The sequence below is a fragment of the Melospiza georgiana genome, chromosome 3, assembly GCF_028018845.1.
Source record: "Melospiza georgiana isolate bMelGeo1 chromosome 3, bMelGeo1.pri, whole genome shotgun sequence".
Lineage (NCBI taxonomy): Eukaryota > Metazoa > Chordata > Aves > Passeriformes > Passerellidae > Melospiza > Melospiza georgiana.
The window spans coordinates 109,284,630-109,304,384 of record NC_080432.1 but is presented as its reverse complement, the minus strand read 5'-3'; the positions used below and the strand labels follow the sequence as shown (position 1 = coordinate 109,304,384).

The window sequence follows — 19,755 nt, the reverse complement described above, 5'->3', positions numbered from 1 at the left end:
GGAAAGATGGAAAACATAATAGACCTTTTTAATTTTTATGCTTGTGGAAAAAGCTAATCAGAAGTATGATAATTTTTAAAGGGATCCTGCATCTTGTTGTAATAGCAATAGTTGTTTACCTTCACACCCTCAGGACCTGTCTGTTTAGTCTTGAACTCTCTTAGTATTAGCATTGCAAGGAAATACCTGAATAGGAAGAGAATTATCCTATTGTTTAAAAATGCGAAGTTGGTTATGATTTTTGTTTATATCTAGAGTCTGAGAATTCTGCTAGGAACAAAAGTATTAGAAGATAGTAGATTTAATTTAGGGTCCAGTGAATTCTAGTAATATATCACTTTGAAGTTTTGGAATTCCATTAATGAGAAGAGAGCAGTGTCAGTATTTTAAATACCTGAGACATAAACTGAAAAGAAGTATATTGTTTGGAGCTATGAAAACACTTTGCTAAATTAGGAAAGTTATCCCAGCATATCTAGGTTGGCATTGTGCACCTGACTTTGAAGATGTTGTTAACTTAGATTTTAAGGCTGGTCTGTGCAGGAAATGTATTTCTGCTCTTAGAGTATTCCCAAGCTCTGTTACTCAGTAGAGATAACTGATCTGATCTGTAATAATGGGGTTCACATTGTTGTTAAATTGTTGGGTTGTGTACTCAATTTCCAGTACATTAGATAATATGTATTGTTCTAGGAGATTTCCCCCTGATGTGACATTGAACCAGATTATTCTAATGAAGGCCACGGGATTGCAAATAACAAATTATGTTTTCCCCAAAAGGTATCTTTTAGAGTTGAAAACCTGTTCTCCTGAATATATGATTGCAGTCTGACTGCATTTTCCATTGCCACATGTGTGCAGTACAGTTTATGCTGCACAAATAGGTGCAATTCCAATAGGCAACATTTGGCTCCTGCAAGGAGCTGCTGGAGTCCTCTGGTTGGGGTCCAGCTGATCTTTGCAATTTTTCATTGAGAAAAGTACCTGGTGTCAGCTGGTGATACATTTTACCTGTTTTATCAGTTTTTCATTCGTTCCACCAGAAGAAGTACCATTGTCATCCTCTCCAAACAAAAACACTGCCTCTAATTTAATCTTTCCCTTATTGACCCCAACTCACACCCTTAGAGATATTTGTGATATACTTGTCCCAGTAATTTGTCTCTTGGTTGGAAATTGCATTACATTTATCAGTCTTATTTTATATATGTATTTAGAACATTTCTCATTTTTGCTATTTCCAGTATTGTTATCTTGTTAGCTTTGAATTGGCCTTGTATATACATATTCTAATGCTTGCTTTACATTTTGGTTTCCTCCTTCATAAAGGAGCCATAATGTAAATTTATCATGACCTGTAAAAAGACCAAGCTGTAGTCCTTTCAGAGGATAAAATGTTTCAGCTGAAGACTGTTCATGAACTCATAAATGTATATTCTTATATCGGTCCCAAAAAGCTAGAATTAGACTGGGATAGAATTCAATACCCAATTAATTAACTCTCTGTTATAGGAGGAATTTTTAATCTGTTCCTAAATGTCTGGTAAATCTGGTAACCCCCTTAGATCACTAGAAATTTGTTTGTTTTTAAAACTGACCTTGTTCTCCTAAAACATTGCAGAAAATGAGCTTTTCTAACTTAAGGCTTGATCTAAAATCATCCAAATTGTATCTGTTTAGATAACCACATTCATTTTACTGAAGCATCCTGTTCTGGCCTCTGCCAGGGACAGGGTACCCTACTGTACTGTGTTAAAGGGGGTGCAGATTTGACTTGGCACAGGAATCCTTTCTTCTTATGGCATTTCAGAGACAGTGAGCCAGCAGCTAAACCTCTCAGTGGCTTCAAAAGGGTGACTGAAGGGAAGAATAGGCATGGTGCATTCCCAGATGTGGTTTTTTGCAAGCATTCACTGTGTCTGGAACTTACTAAGTCTATAATATTTTTAAATGCATATATAATGTCTAGGCAAACCAGAAATACTTATAATGGGCCTATAACACTGGGTCCTTTAAAATCCTCCTTCAAACACTGTAAGGTTTCCTGTAAAACATGTAGTTTCCCCTTGTCCTTTTTATTTGAGGTCAATTGTATTTGTTTGAGGTCATCATCTCTGCACTAGCTGCCAGACTGCACACCTCACTAAGGTGCCCTTGCAGATACACTGCCAAAAGCTTTAAACACAGCAATTAGGAAAAAATAAGGTTCGTAGTTTGAAAGTGCATGGCTCAGGCTCAGCATCTTTCATCTGCAGTTGCATTTTCTATTCAGTAGAGACACACAGATATATGTCACCATCTGTGAGTTGCAGATTTTTTTTAGCCTTATCTTTTATCTTCTGTAAACATAGAGCCTAAGAGCTAATTCCTAAACTCATAACTATTGTTCCATGGCAGATTTGCTAGTATTGATTTTGAACCAAATCCATACAGTTTGCATACCTGAAAAATCCCTTAAATGGCTTTAAATATATGGATTGGTTGTGTTTTATGCATTCTTTCAGAAGGAGGTTGAAAGTAAAATGTAGCAAATGGAGACAATATTAAAGCTATGTCATAAATATGCAGATTGTAAAAAGAAAGCAATTTTTTGGCTTGGCTTTTGAATCCATCTGCCTATTACATTTTTTAAGTTCAAACAGCAAAACTACTTCTGATTTAACTATTACATATTTGGCAAGCTTAATAAAGAACAAATCAAAGCTAAATCAGGGGTATTTACAACAACCACAAATTTAATCCAAAGTGGGTACTTAAATGCTCATATAGTTCTAAATGATGTTCCTTCCAGATGGTGAATTAATGTAATTTTAGCAGGAAGTGAAGTTGCACAAATACGCAGTATTTAGAACACTCATTGATTTCATGTTTCTGTACCCACCAAGGCACAGATGTTAGTTACCATTTTCGTGCCAGTTGTCTCTATCTTCCTAATAATTGCAAACTGAGGAAGAGAGTTTGCAAGGAAAAAAAGGGAGCTGGGAAGAACTTTAGTTTGTAAACCTTAATTCAGATGTAAATGACTTTTTTCTACCCTTGACCTATTTAACCTCCAGAATAATAAATATGGTGGTCTACTTGTGGAGCATCTTATTATAATTTGGTATTGTATTGCCTCCATTGTTGCCATTTCATTTCTAAGTAAAATCTTTGAACTTGTAGAGGTGTCTCTGACTTTCAATATACCCAGTCTCTCATGCCACTAAAGCAGTGGTCAGAGGGAAGGCACAAGACAAATCTCTTAGCTTAAATAAAAATGAATTCCTGATGGCGTGGTACAGCATGATAATTAAGTTCATTCATTGCTGTAGAATGGCTTGAATTTGCTGGGCCTATTTTGAAATCCCTCATTTTCCCATTTGTTCTGCAGCAAGGAGAAGACAATAAAGATTGTGTGCTGGGTACTAAAGATATTTTGTGGGGATTTTTTGGGTGCTTCTGGTGAGAACTTCTTAGTTGAAGAGTTGTATAGGAGATATTGTAGAGGGTAGATTCAGAGTAGGCGTAAGTAGGAAACAGTTTACAGTGAAAATGGTGAACACTGGAAAAGGTTTCTCAGAGAGGCTGTAGATCCCTGGAAACATTAATGAGTGGGTTGGATAGGACTCTGAGCAGCCTGATCCAGTTGCCAATGTCCCTGTTTGAGGAGTCCCTCCCAACCCAAACCACTCTGATCCCGGGAGTGTGAAATGGCTGTGTATGCAAGGTGTAAGGCTGGGCAGTACTAACTGCTTGTCTCTTGAAGGCAGAACTGATGAAGGAGGTATGAAGGAAATCAATTATTTCTCTAATTGCCTTTGTGAACACTGGTGAAAATGAGAGTGTTGGAAGATGTGCAGCAGCTCTGAGCTGTACTTTCCTGGAGCTCATCAGTTCAGCACTGCTACTTAAAACATAAAATCTGCAGGTCTCTGTCCACCTCTGCCTCTTTCCCAATTTTAGCAGAGTTCAAGTGAATGTACTAGCACCTTCTCTGATATTCTATTTTATCATTTTTGGCCATGCAAGACTGCAAAACAACTTTGCATTTCCTCTCACTACTTACCAAAATGGGGCACAATAAAGTAGAATGGCTCTGTATGTTTAATTATGTATTGAAGACACATGTGGTCTCTGATAGATATGTGTCTGTTGACAAAATAATGAAAATAAAGAATTTCGAGATAGCATTAATAATGTGATAGAATTCTAAGGCCTATTTGTTTAGTGTATATTACTTCACAGTGCTACAGGATTTCATCCCAGAATTTTTCACAGATGACAACAAATATGCATTTCTCGTTTTGCCCAGGGACTGAAAGGTGACCCTGGTAGTCCTGGTGTGGCTGGTCCCAAAGGAGAAAAGGTACATTTTTAAATCTATTAAGTTGTATGATTATGTGAGTGTGCATGATATTCTTCAGTTTTGCTCATGTTGCCATTACTATGTGTGGCAAACACCCAGTGCTGCCATTTGTGCAACTTAAGGGTTAAAGAATATGAGTACAGGCTAACTGTACATGCAAAAGATGAGTACCCTTTATCACAATGAATTTTAAAAGGAGGTCTGACCAAGAGCCTAAATTTGGTGTTCTGAATTGCTCTCTGGCTGCACTAATTTGCTCCCATGAACTAAACCTGATGGTCTCAGATGTGATTTGTACCTCAGTGACCTAATTCTGTGAATATTCACACAGTCAGATTTCTTTACATATGTGAGCTGTCACACTGGCTTCAGCAGCCACCTTGTACATGTAAGCTGCAGCTTGTAACTTGACATATGGAAATGTGTTTTGAAGGATTGCTTTTTTTAAGCTGTGATTCATTTATGCAGAGGCCTGGCACATGTTTCCCTTTAACCTGTGGTGAACTGTGTATATGTCTGCCATTACTGGAGAAGAATATCTCTTTGCTCACATATTTTCATAATCAACATGTTTAATGATTGTACTGACATAATTTCTGCAGTGCTGCATATTCTCTAAGAGGTCTAGAGATTAAATATGTATAACTAAAGAGATTGTTGATTTACTTCCTCTGCTGTTTTAACCAGGGAGATGCAGGACCTCCAGGACCAGCTGCCTTGAGTGTGAGTACATGTAAAGTACAGCCAAAAGAAAATCCCTAAGAAATGCTGCATGTTTTTCACTAATTTTCAATGTGAATACTCCCCTTAATAAGTCTAAAAGTCCCTTTCATCTGAGTGCCTCTGCATTTTCTGTATGACTTGTGTAGGTAATTCTGTAAATATAAATAAAAATAAGCAGGTTTAAAACATCTTGTTTCCTCCCAAATGCTAACAAGGATATTATCTTGTTTATTCCATGTATAAATAGTATAGACTTGTTCTAGTGAAGGAGTTCCCTTGTTATTTTAAGGAAAGCATTTTTCAGTAGAAGGTTGCAAAAATGATCAATGCTTTTAGGGTATTGTATTCTGGCTAGACACTGCTGTATGGATGGTGGAAAATGTTCTTTATTTCCTTGCAATCCAGGCCTCAAGCATGTACAAAGCCTGAAGAAAAGTGTCCCCAAAACTCTGCAGGGTGTGTCTTGTTTACTTCATAAAAGTAATAAATTCTGTCTGAATTCTATGAATTCTAGTGGTTTTGCTCATGAGCTGAAATGAAAAGCCCTTCCCTTCTGAACAGTCTATTTGGGCAAAACCAATTCCAAATGGTGCAAAAGAGTATGGCGAAAATGTAAAAAGGAAAAAGATGAGAAAAGGTTCCAAATTCCCAGGCTGTAGTTTCACAACATGAGTAGCTCTTCTCCCAGACTCAGTGTTATGAGCCACATCTATACTGTTCATATTACCCATGTAATCCTAAATAAACTTCAAAAGAACTGTCATTTATAGTGTAAATAGTTTATACATGGTCTTTTCCCTCTCTTAATTTCCAACACTGTAGCAGCAGGATCTCCATTAGAGCTTACAAACAAGAAAGGACATAACAGAGACCCATATGATAAAAATAAATTCTACTCTTTAGGTGTCAAAATTAAGTTGCTGTGTTTTAGACTTCTTGTTTTTTGGATTATGAATTATAATATCCCGTATCTCTATTTCCTGGGAAGAAGTTAGTGTTTTGTCCCAAGATCAGTGACTCTTTGCTGCAGTTCATATCTTACTGGAGGCAAACAGGTCCATTTATGTCCTTTAGTTCTTGAATATACAAACTGTGTGTTGGAAGAGTTCATATATTATTAAAATGTTATTGGTAACCTGAAATTTTACTGTAGTAGATGCATTGGAGTTTGTCTTGCTTTAGATAGATTCTTGCAGGCCTTGAAGGGATCATAAGAATGGGAATCAGACACATCTGAAGATAAAACAGGGAAAAAACCTGAGGATATCTATTTTGTGTGTGCTCTAACACCACAGAAGAGTCTTTTTGAGTTTTTTTTATGTAAGTGATTGAAAAATTAGTACATCTGTTCTGACAGAAGTACCTGGATATGTTAAATCTCTTTTTTTTTTTTTTTTTTTGTGTTCATTGTCTTAAATTGCACTTGTGGTCACTTAGCTTTCCTAAGAATCATACTCAGAGGTCAGTAGTATGATACCAAGAATCAGAGAATATGCTGAGTTAGAAAGGACACACAAGTTGGAAGGGATTATCAAATCCAACTCCCTGCCCTGCACAGACCCATCCCCAAGAGTCACACCACACACCCAAGAGCATTATCCAAATGCTTCTGGAAATTCATCAGGCTGGTGCTGTCACCATGTCCTTGTGGAGCCTGTTCCAGTGCCCAACCGCCCTATGGGTGAAGAGCCTTTTCTTGATACACAAACTCAACTTCCCTTGACACTGTTTCATTCCCTTGGTCCTGTCACTGTCACACAGAGCAGAGATCAGTGCCTGCCCTTTCTTGTCCCCTCCCAAGGAAGCTGTCACTGCAGTGAGGTCTCCCCTCAGTCTCCTCCAGGCTGAACAGACCCAGTGCCCTCAGCTGCTCTTCCGTGGGAGGCCCTTCTTTCTCCCTGTGGCCCCCATTTGGACACTTTCTAGGAACTTTATATCTTTCTTATATTGTGGTGTCCAAAACTGCCCACAATATTCAAGGTGAGGCTGTTCCAGTGCAGAGCAGAGCAGGACAATCCCCTCCCTTGCCCAGCTGGCCATGCTGTGCCCAATGCCCCCCAGAACAGTTTTATCCCTCCTGGCTGCCGGGGGACACTGCTTTCAGGTGACTGGACTTACTCCTTCTGTACCTGAAGTGATCCAATTTCATAAAATGGATGTCAAAGAATTGCATTTCTTTGATTACAAAATGCTTTGCAAATGCTTCAGTTCATTGATTCCACCACAGCAAGGTGTCTTTGTGTTGGTACATTTACTGATGGTCGCCTTTACACTTCTAAAAAGAAAAGATTTAAATTTTAGGAAAGCAGACATAGTCTTCAGAGGGATGTTACTAAGTGATGTAGACAAGAGTGAGTGTGAATGGGTTTAGCAGTTTGAAGACAGATTACAGCAGAGTGGGAATGCACAGCCCAGCAGGAAGGCTTTCTCTCTTGGCCACTGTAAATCGTTGAGTGTTTCTCTTGGCAAGAGCTAAAAGAATATTAATTACATGAGTGATGGGGCTAAGGGAAAATTCAGTTTTCAGAGTGGTTTTATTTGTGTGGCTTCTGTGTGGCTGTGATTCTTTCGATATATAATCATGAAAGGAAGATGTCATATCTTGCTGTGAATAAATAGTAAGTCAGATAATATCACCGTTCATATGTCACTTAATGAGAACTTACTGTGTCAGAACCATTCATGCTGTTATAGCCAAAATATGATGTAAGTGTTTCAATTATGAGTCCTGTTGAAGTTTTAACATGTTCCATTCATTTGGGATGAAGGCATAATGTCATAAATTTATCCCCTGCTTCCAGTAATTTGTATTTTTTTCTAATGTGAAAATTATTTATTTTTATCTGAAAGATAAATTAATTATGCTGGGGGGCAGGGAGAGAAGAGAAGTGAAAATGATGACACACTGTTAGAACTAAGTCCTAAGTATGACTCTTGGGCAGGGAGGAAGGGAACATTAAAAGGGACCAGCTTTTGGTCAAACTAGACAACTGGGCCTGGGTCATCGACCTTCTGCCCCAGTGCCACTGCACACAGAGACAGGTGGTAAATGATGGCATCGTGCAGAGCTCTACTGCCCTGTGCAGCCTTTCCATTCCTGTGTATTTCCATAGAAATCATACATCAGTGGAGCAAGCTGTATGAGGTCTATCATATATTCTTATTTCAGTATAAAGTAGACCATCAGTAGTGTTGTTCAGGGTCAGAATGTTCTTCCCATACACAGACCTGCTCCATGCTTCTATCCTTAGCACAGGGAGTGTGAAAGTAACAAAAAACTGCAGCAGCTGGTTGGTCCAGGGAGAGTTGCCTGTAGGTAATCTATACAAGTATGTAACAGCATGCAGTAGAAATTCTTGGGTTTGTTGTTTTTTTTTTTCTGTCTGTGCTACTGGCACCTGCAAAAGTCTAAAAGATGTCAGTGACTCTGTGTCTAAAAGTGTTTGTGCGACCCTGATGAGTAGGAAGTCCCTCATAGCTCAGAAGCATGAGCAACATAGGAACATGAGAAAATAGAGAAGAGAATGAAGGGGTTGGTACCTTGAGGGCAAAAATATATTTTACGTGTTCAACTGACAGATATAGCCATTATAGTTTGGAATGAGGGAAACTTCAAGGCAGTATGTATGGCAGAATTCATAAATACCCAACAGCTGTAGCAACCTATTAGATAGATGAGCATATGCCAAACTGCAAAATAGGCAAAACAATACCACTGCTTTTTAAGATGCAAAAATTATTTTATGAGTTTGAAATTGAAATTTCATAGCTCAGAAAGTGCATCTGAAAAATAAAGTAGAGCTCTGGATCTTCCTGTTTGATGTGAGTTAACAGAAATTTCACACTTTAATCCCAACAACATTAACGTTTTAAAAAACTTCTCACTTGTAGCAATAGGACAGAATTCAGAAAGAGGTGGGATTAGAATTCCATGTGTTTCTGTGCATTTATTTAAAGTCGATACATAATCTTAATACAATTTCATCAATCATGCATGAAGAATTAGAGAAAAGAAAGAGCATTGTGACGTAAAATATGCTAATCTGTAAGAAGAAATATGTGCTAAATTTTATAGGATTTCCATAGAACCCTGTTGAAATCAGCAATTTCAATAGTTCTAAGTACATTTGTTTGACTGGGGCATTATTCATACAAATACATTTTTTGTAAATTTGACATATATATGTGAATATTTGAGCCCTTTTATTAAGGGCATAAAGTTTTCCTGCGTTTCTATGAGTCAGTTAACACTCCCCAAGTCCAGATATATGCATGTATTTTTTTCCTCATTTATGGTGGTATTTTTATGGGAGTAGTCCAAAATCATGATTGATTCTCAGCCTTTTTTATGCTGTCTCTAATTTCCCTGGTATGCTCTGAATTGGTCTGTAAGTAGTAGATGTCTCTTTCCTTTAGTACTTTTCAGGTGTCTTGTGAATAAATGCTGCGATTAAATTTTGAACTTTTCTCCTCTATTACGTCAACTTTATGAAGCAATATGGGGGATGTTTAAAGCTTAAGTTCCCTGATAAATTGCACTGTAGCTGGTGAACCTTCAGTGAGTAAAAAGGAGGGATTGTACTGCTCTGTAGCGTGGTTTTGCCTAGATGTGGGAGTCAGAGGCAGAAGCTGGGGGCTGTGCTCTGCAGGGTCACAGCTGGCTCCGCAGCTTGCCCGCTCTGGTATCCCAGCTTAAGCCTGTGCGTGCCGTGTCACAAGAGTGACAGGTGAGGGAAGGTAGCACAGCCATCCCTTGTAAAATATACGAGAGCCATTCCCCTCGACACTCGATACGCTGCCTTTAGTTCCTGGGGAAAATGAGCGTCCGTCCGTACGTTCCTGCGAACCTATCCCTTTCAGGAGTTATAAAATAGTCACCCAGATGGCACCAAGTGTTTACTCAGAAGCCAAGGCTTAAGTCGGTCACAGACAGAAGTCCTCAGGACTTGCTTACTAAACAGATATTTGGAATGTTGGCTCCTGGCTCTGGTTAACGCGATCCCAAGGAAGCTGGTGCACAAGTGCCGTGTGGAGGCGGCAGTGGGAGGAAGCTGCAGATTCAGGTCTGGGCAAGCTCCCCTGTAACTTTTGGCTCTCCCCTTTCTAAACAAACATCAGCTACAGATTGCACAGCTTTCTCCTCAGTTATTCATGTGAAGCTAAAGAAATGGATATGCACTCTCCTGTAGTAAGCAGTCAAATAATACTACCTTCACTTTCTTTCCATGTAATGATGTGTAGGAAAGTAATCCTATTTAACTATAGAAAGTATAGACTGCTAATTACATTTTCAGTCTAAATCTCTTCTTTTCATACATTTACTTTAAGAAAAATCTGAAGTTTATCTGTCTGAGCTTTTTAAATGAGGTGTATTAATTTCCTGAAAATACTAAACTGTTTAGTTGTTTTTCATTAAATACAGTGCTCATTTAACTTCCACAGTAAAACTTAGAAATATCCTCTTCTTCAAAAAGCACTTTTTAATTATGGGAGCAGGTGCTATTAAGATTACCCATTTGCTGAAATAGAAGATTATTTATTAGTTACAGTGAGGTTTTGATCTTCTTTATGCAGTAATACTGATAGTGAAGGCACAAGTGACGATTGAAGCCTTAAACTTACAGTAAATTTGTTTTTCAAAAATTCTTACTCTGATAGATTGGCATGAATGTGATTTCTATGTCCTTCATTAGAATAATGATTTGAAAATTGTCCCATATGCGGTAGACATCAATGTAATGAATAATTTTGATTTACTTTTCAGGATTTTAGTTATACTTTTTTTTTGCTTAGCAAATAAACCTATGTTGATAAAAGTACTCAGTTCATGAATGTAAACTTCGGTGAAATTACCCTTTCAATTTCACTTTCAAATTATTGTCTCTGAAGGAAAGTATATTTTAAGGTTAATTAACAGAGAGAGCTAAAGAAATGGCCAAATCCAAAGAATAATGATGTCAGTGAGGAACATATTTTCTGTTCGCTCCAGTAAAAAAAGGTGAAGAAAATGTAGCTTATCATGTTTTCTGGCAGACTGAAATACTTCTGCTAAATGCTGTCTCCTTTTCTGTAGAAGTAAATGGATTGAAAGCAGTTTAGAAAGAAAAGTGGTGTAACAGCAGAACAGTATGGTCACTGCAGTAAATTTAAGGGGCCCAGCAGGTGTAGAAATCTTTCCACTTGCTGTCTCAAGGTACTTCAGTAAGGATGTGACTGAGATCAGGTCATGTTTGGAAATGCTTAAGATAGAGGTAGTTTAATTTCCCTCATAAATGGTAATACAACAGGAAATTAGTCATCCTCCTCTGATTTTCCTGTGCCGTTTTCCCCATTGTAACAGATTTGTAACAGTGAGGTGTGTCTGCAAGCTCTGTGGGCTTCCGTGTGGGTGATGGTGGCCAATCTTTTGGGCAAGAGGAGGAAACTATGGTAATTGAATTTTAAGGTCTCTCACTTCCTCATCCTCCTGTTTGGGGTTCAAGATAGGGCTGCATCACTATTGCAGCAAGCAAGCTGCCTTGAGGATAGCAGAGAAACCAACACTTTGACCATCTTGACTGGAGGAAAGTTATTCATATTTGAGTTCCTTTGCTTGCTGAGTGTGATTGTCTGTTTTTAGCTGAGAGGAAGCCATTCATTTACTCTCAATATGTAAAGGCCAAAGAGAAAAATAATCTCAAAATAGGGTAGAAGGATCACAGTGACCTGCACAGTAGAACTTGTTCTCTACAAACATCTCCAGACTAAGTGGATGCCTTTAAGACCTATTGAACTGCATCTTGTTGCATCCTGTGTGGGATGCTGTGCCACTCTTACATCAGTGCAGCCACAGCAGTACCACACACCCCACAAGCAGTATTTGGGGGGCTGGAGAGTGCTCTTCAAGTCAGTCATGCTGCAGTTCTTCACTGTGATCACCCACTGTGGTATGTCAGGAGTTTGGAAATCTGTGGTCACTTTTTACCTGAATGCTGATTACCATGATTCCATGCTGCTCTACTTGGGGAGTTTACAGAGGGATCATTGAAAATTTAGTTCAACAATGTGACAGCTTTTCTTAATCCTGAACAAGGACTGTGTTTAAAAGAACTACATCAATTGCTTGCAATGGGAACTGCCGCCAGTTTGCTTTTAAAAATGTTTCAGCAGTGATGCTGTATCAGTGGAACTACACCTTTCTATTTATCATCATAATGTTTTGAAATTGCATGGCAAAATCATATCTATTATAGCTGGGTCTTTCTGAAGTAGCAAGTGTTATCAGTATAAAAGCTTGCATATTCAAATTATTAAAAAATTATCTATTTTTACATTATCACAAGGCATTTCTGCATGCCTAATTTAAACTTTGTCTCTGTCTTTGTTTGACTTATCTCACTAAACTACATACATTTGCTCCCCATCTAATAGCATTTATTCTGTAAAAACTGAGGTCATGTGTTTGCTGGAATTCATAGTGAGGAAACACTGGATGAAAGTAGCTTGTGTATAGAACACACAAACCAGTCAATAAATGAAATAAATTTTGTGCCTTTATTAGACCTGCATTATTATTGCTAACTCTTGTATTATATTTAATATATGTTGAAAAGGAAACTTATTCCAGCTCAGAATGTATTCCAGCAACACTACCTACAAGTACATAAGGCAGCTGTCTACCCTTCTGCTTCAAAAACTATCAGCTATGTTTTGAAGCAACTTACAAGATCTCAAAAATATATGTAATTGTTTAATATCTTGGCATCAACCATAATCTTCTGGGAGAAGTAGCATGAATAACAGCTTTAAGTAACCTCGCTATTCTATTTCAGCTGGCTTTTTTTCTTATTTTTTTAACATTCTTTGTTTCACCATGGAGTCACAATAAAAACTTGGCTTTTTTGAGAATATGTTCTTAGGCACTTTCTCTGAGTTATTACATTTATGAACAGTGCCTCCACCATGTCTCTGCAGATGCTTGTTTTGATGTATCAGGTATTTAAAAAATGCTTTTTTACCTGCAGAGTCACATGACAGGATTTTAGCCCTTCTACAGTAAGTGGCAGAGCTGTTCACTGATTTTTCTGTAACTTCCTAACATATTTTTCTTCTACTGTCTCAAGTTAAATAATTTTATTAGTTTTTATCACCTGATACTTTCAAAAAATATTAGCTGTTAAAGTACTAAAATGGTATATCCTACAGATATTTTCAATACAAATTCTTTTAAAAACTCACTATTGCAGCATTTTTTAAACCTGTTGTTTTTTCCTAGTTTCCATCAACTTACACTAAGTTTTGATGATATTTCCTTTAAATATCTGCCCACGTGTTCTTCACAGTGTGGTTGCTTTTTCAATTCTCTGCGCTAACCAGCATATTTTCCCTTGTCATTAATACTTCCCTTTATGGTTTACCTCTTATAAAAAGATTCACAAGTTTCTGCTCTTCATTTCCAAGATTTTGTACAACCCTCTTGTGCCTACCAGTGCATCATGTATCATCTCTCTTCACAGCCACCCTGACTCATTGTGGCAGATTTTCTAAGTTTCAGTTGCACTTAAGAGCATCTCCATTTTACTGGTTTTAATTTTCCCCAAGCTACATGGTAATGTTGTAGAGATTTCCACTTCATGTTCCTCAGCTCCTTCAGGTATGTTACTCCAAGGGGCTTGCTTGTCCATGGCAGGAACAGGCTTTATAGACTGTATATGTTATATTAATCCACTGCTCCACAAGGTGGGTAGAAGGCTGGCACCTTTCAGCCTCAAAGGTGGCCTGGCAGAGTCAGGAAAAGCCCATGTGTGTTAGGTGACCTCGAAGGATGCAGCATATCTTCCTGCCAGCCTGATGTCACACCAATAGGCTGGTTTTGTACCTCACAGTGCCTTGTGCTGTTCCTAGGCATTGTTCTGCTCATCACCATAGCCATGCTCTTGCCAGGTCAAAAGTATCAAAGTGACAGTGACACACCGTGAATGACTTTAATTGCCTTGCAATACCTGAAGGGTATAAGAAAGGTGGGAGCAGACTTTAGCTGAGCCTGTTGAAATAGGATAAGGGGTAAAACTGAAGGAGGTATTAAACTGAAGGAGGGTAAATTTAGATTAGATACAAGAATGAGGTTTTTTGACAATGAGGTTGATGAAACACTGGAACAGTTTGCCCGTAGAGTTGGTGGATTCTCCATCCCTGAAAACATTCAAGTCCAGGTTGGTTAGGACTCTGAGAAATTTGGTCTGGTTGAAGATGTCCCTGCTCATTGCAGGAGGCTTGGACTAGATGACCTTTAAAGGTCCCTTTCAACCCAAACCATTCTGTGGTTCTATGATCTTAATTGCTTTGGCTGTTGCTTACTGGAGACTTTATACTTGAGGAATAGATTGCCTTCTGACATAAATGTGGATATACTGTTTAGAGCACAATCCTCAGTATATCCCATATACCATAGATTGGATGGATGATAGATAGCTATAGATATGTATATTCAGTGTATATTCTATCCCTTTACCTGTGGTGGTGGGCTCCTCTGACCAACTGTGCTATCCATGGCTGGTGGCAGTCAAATGTGATCTTTGATCTCCAAAGGAAGATCTCCAGAAATTAAATAGAAATGCCACCTAAGTAGATAGTTTAGTCTGCCTTCCTACAAACATGTATTTCTGTTCATTGCCAAGTCCTGTAGGAGTTCAGTGGTAGATCTTTTATTCATCCCTTTAGAGAAAATTCACTGTAGAAGGTATTTTTTTTTCATTCCTCCTGCAGGTTTCTTCTGCAGTTTTTTTCCATGATCTCTTTCAGTGAATGTTGAGCAGGGATAGCACTGCTAAGTCATTACTTTGGCCAAGTTACTACAGTTTTAGAGTTAGTTAACATGGTTAACATGGCCCATGTTTTCCTATCAATTTTTAAACGGAAGATCCCACTGAGGTTGGTGTGAACTTTTACCTCAGTTTCAATATCAGGATGTGGCTCCTTGTACAGGGGAGTCCTCCCTGCCTAGTTACCAATTGTACACAGCTCTCCTCCCTTTCCTTGAAGATAAATCTCCTTATCTGGTTCCTTTTTCTTGACAATAATATTGTAGAGAGAAGAAAAAGAATAAAAGTACTCCTTGGATAAAAATGTTGGCTATTAATTATCACTATTGTGCAGTTGCATTCTTGTGTAATTCTTGTCCCCTTGGAGCCTTATTGTACAGATCTGTGAGGCTAAGAATTTCCTCCCCATAAAACGGACATTACAGGTTTTCATCTCATTCCCCTGCATAAAGTTGTCACTAAAATGAAAAATTAGCAAAACAAAATTCCACCTCTTCCTGAATTCTCAGAATTTCTTCACAGACTTAGAATACTGCTAACCATTAGACAGAACACTGCAAGTTCCACACTACCTAGATGAGAAAGTAAAGAAGCTTTACAGAGGTCACATTGACATGCTCCTTTATGGGTTTGTGAATGTATAAGCTACATAACTTGCACTGTAATTAACTTACCATGATATTATTTGTTGGACACACGTTCTCATGCATATTTTAGTTCCATAAACTTATGGTGAAAGATGGACATGGTGTGCATCAGTTTTGTAAAAGATCCTGCACCTTATCCTGTTTACATTATAAACTGAAATGATAAGAGAAATATCCTGTAGTGAAATACTGTCTAAGATATATTTTTAGCTTCAGTGTTTGGAAGCAGAGAAATGGTAGAAATGGAAAAGCTCTTGAAGTGACCACTTCATTTTAAAATTGAAGTCAGACTACATTCTAATCAATTTAAAACATTACTTGAAAATGTATGAGCTAGTAGCTTTGGAATGCCTATTTACTTTCTCAAGTTTATTTTGGGAATTAGAGATCATAAACGAACTTCTTAAATTCCTTTCTAGAAATCTGGGTACTTAAAAAAATTGTGATAGTCAAGGCACCTCAATTCACCCTTATTGGGTCACTAAATGTGTGTCACTGATTCTAAGTAAGTTGTTTGAATTTGACCAAAGATATAAATCATGCTGAAGCAACACATGAGTCTGAGTAATTTTAAAGATTTTAAAATATTAGTATTTAAAATTCTTAAATAAACAAAACATAAGTTCTTTAATTGTGTGACATCTATAAGAATATAACATGCAAGGTTTTTGTTTTTTAATTATACAATGCAGAACTGTTACATATTCTTTGCTGATTACATTTAAAATTATTTCACATTTCTTGTTGCTATAATGGAAATTGGATTGCTTCCTCAATGTAATTTTTTTAATTGTTTTCCAAGGTGACTCATGAAGAAAAGGGAGAGTGGGGGGGAATGACTGTTCGAAGTTGTTCTGAGATGTTATTTGAAGGCTTTATGATTACATTGTACAGTAATCAGATATAAAATTAAATCCCCAAAGCATCAGAACTGCTCTGTGATTTGGTGTCTGGCTGAAAAAGGCAGATCCTTGCATTGAGTTCAGAAGGAATCTCACGAGTCAAGGATATATTCAAAACACTCAAAGCTCCAGCGCCTGTTCAGGAGAGAGAGAGAGGAAAAAAAGAGACCCTGAAGTGTTTTGAAAAGCCAAGCCAGAATTGCAGAGGAAGCGGCACAGGGTTGGTTCTTAGGATGCAGTGAGCATAAGGCCTTCTGCTATATTTAGTTCCCTCTCCCTGCCTTCCCCTCCCCCTTCAGTGCCTATATTTGAATTTCTGTTGTAGAGTAAGTTGTCTTTCATTTAAAATAACTTTTTTGGTCAATTTTTATGGCATCCTAACTTAACAAGATAAGTCACTTTTCAAGTAATATTGTAGTTAAATACAACTTAATTAGTGCCAAGTTACCTCTTCTTTTCCAAAGGATACCGCCTTTATATGATGGCATGTGATTAATAATTATTGTTTGTGCTTTTTCTTGCACCTTAATATAACAGTAAAGGAATTGTTAGGAAAAGGCAATTCTTATTATTAGAAAGAAATGCCTTGTCTTGCCATCTGGATCTTTGGTCTAGTCTTACTTCTGTAGAAAAGAGGATGAGAATAGCACTGAATGTTATAATTGTTTAATGTTTGTATTTTCAGGGTTTGCTGGAGGGTCCCCAAGGTCCACCTGGCAAAGAAGGTCAGAGGGTGAGTAAACTTGGTGAACAACTGGTCAGTGTGCTAACAGCTTGATGTGTGACTTCTGCCTAGCACTAATAAAAAATGGTGAGGTAGCAGCTGAGTATGAAGCATGCTGACAACAAACTGAGCCTTGACACTTGAGGTTTCTCTTCAGTTGAAGGAGATTTAACAATTTCAACTATCTAAAGTATTTTAATGACTGGCAGAACAGATGTATTGTATTGTGTTTTGTGTAGTATGTTTCTGCTGTAATTTTAACTGAAGTAATATTAAAACTTCAGTTTTCCCTTTTTAGTAGGGGTGAACTATACTTTGCAACATCTAAGATATATAAAGATGAATTTAGGGTCATTATCTAAGATATTAGTAGAAACCAGTAATACTGACCCAGGTCTTTTAATGCCATTATACAAGTGTCAGCACCCAACATATGTGTAAAAATGACACAGTAAAGGGGACTGGAGGGGGAGGTGCAGAATATGCCAAATACTCTAAATAAACCTTTGGTTTTGTATAATTTTAATATGATTAAGTAATGAACTGACTGGTTTCTCCATGTTGTTTTTATTTTCCCTGACTTACTGAATTTGATAATTCATGAGAGCAGATAACAAATAGTTATGATTGTGGTATCACAAGAATTAATTCACTGTTGTAAATTTATAATCTAGTATGTTCCTAAAAGTTTGGAAAAGTATTAAGACTCAAGCATTTCAATATTTTTTACAAATTAAGTGTGTGGCCAGTTTGCAGTTCTGAAGTTGGGTCTCAATAATTCTTGGTTTATTTAGGCATCTTGATATTCAATATCACAGTTAAAATATCTGAAGTAAAAAGATTAAGTGTTTCTCATCATTGATCTTAGTAAACTATAGTGAATTTTTAAAGGCTAATTGAATGATTCCAATAATAGTAATAAAACCAACAGAAGACTAGCCCTTGAACAAAATGAGTAATGGCATGTAGACCTCAAAGCTATGTTTTATGTTGGTTGTAAAGTTTTAAAAATAGTACTAAATTCCATTTAAGCTGAACATGAAGATGTGAAAGCTGAGTTTATGTATGTTTCTCACTAAGGATTGAGAATCTGATCAGAAAAACTCAGTGTAGTAATGCAGAATTCAAAGTTGTGTGATGACAATGTTATTAAAGCACACTTACTAGCATATTGACGTCCTTATTAAGAATTTTATAATTACTATTACTATCACAGTTAACCAATTAAATATATAGGATACTGTGAAAAAATCGTTGTATCCTGTTTTAGTGTATTTTTGAGTTGTTCTGTAGAGTATTGAATCTGCAAAAAGACTGATTCTTCTTTAGGAACTGTTATTAAAGATTCTTGTGTTTTAGAATCTTCACTCTTGGAACTTCATTTTTTATGCAAAAGTTCAGAGTTAACACACTGTGTTATATTTAATGGTGGATAAATTGATTTGGAAATAATTTTAATTTTTTTTTTTCATTTTGCAGTAGGAATTAGTGGGTTGATACTTTCATCATGGACATTTTCCTACTCACACATAAAATTGAGCTGCTGTCACACTCCAGCCCCTATAAAAATGGGAGCACTGATGGTTTTGTAATCTCACCATGCACACAGCTGCCATGAGCCAAACAATGGGAACAGCAGACTGGGGAGTCTCAGCATCTGTCTTTATCTTTCTAGCAGTGAGATGCTCACAACAATTCTCCTTCTGCTGGCCACTCCCGCCCCAGCATTAACAACAGTGTTGGCAGGTGTAATCCAACTCCCATGTGCTCTTGCATTTCCAATACATTTAATTACACAATAACATACCATTTGTAACAAGATCTCTGCTCTGTTTAATGACAAACAGGACAGTGCACATCTAATGGCTATTAAATGCTCCTTTTTATTCAATTATAGATGTCATGTTCCTCTGTTCTACTTTCAGCAGATCCTTCAAATCTTTCACATTATATGAAGTTATTGCTTTTCTCATGGGCTGTCTTTTGAAGATTAAAGCATATTATTGAGTGTGTAATGACCTAATATTTTTTTCTCCAACAAATTATTCAGACCTAAAACAATATTGTGTCCATTCTGAAGACTGGAACTGTAACATATTAGGGGGAAAAAAGCCATTCCAGAAACACTTGAAAGTATCTATTCACTTTGAGAACATGAACTTTTATTTTAAGTTGCCATTCATATGGTACTTGCTATATTCAAAATTTAATCTACCTGCAACTGGAGCATTTTTAAATGCTCCTTTGAAAATTGGTCTTAGATGAATAAGAAGTTGAGAGGACAATCATATAGTGTGTAACTTACAGACCTCAGAATACACGTTGAAGCAAGGAGAATTAACAGTGTTAATGGCCATATTGAAGAAACATATAGAAGGCTCAGGTTAGAGCTAGTGACAGGTAAATGGCAATGAAAATGAGTGGAAAAGCAAGGAAAACAGCATGCATTTTCATTTTCAGAGTGTTTTAATTGAGGTTTTATTATATCAACAGAGATCAGGGTTTAATATTAGAGCTACTAAGAAATACCAAAGCTGTCCTGTCCCAGAGTGGGCACCCATCTCCCTGCATTCACTAAAGAGGGAACTAGGAAAACTGTGCCCCTAGTGAGAGG

At 37.3% G+C, this 19,755-nt stretch overlaps 1 protein-coding gene across 5 annotated transcripts in view; it reads left to right on the top strand.

Moving 5' to 3' along the window:
* COL19A1 (collagen type XIX alpha 1 chain) overlaps positions 1 to 19,755 on the top strand; it is a 178,865-nt gene that overhangs the window by 89,429 nt on the left and 69,681 nt on the right. For all 5 annotated transcript variants that reach the window (XR_009114228.1, XM_058019508.1, XM_058019510.1 and 2 more), the window contains 3 exons: positions 4,292 to 4,345; positions 5,033 to 5,068; positions 17,103 to 17,150. Coding sequence is in view for 4 of the 5 variants with exons in the window: in XM_058019508.1 (XP_057875491.1) it covers positions 4,292 to 4,345; positions 5,033 to 5,068; positions 17,103 to 17,150 (138 nt within the window). In the remaining variant the exon portion in view is untranslated. The remainder of the gene's footprint in view (positions 1 to 4,291; positions 4,346 to 5,032; positions 5,069 to 17,102; positions 17,151 to 19,755) is intronic.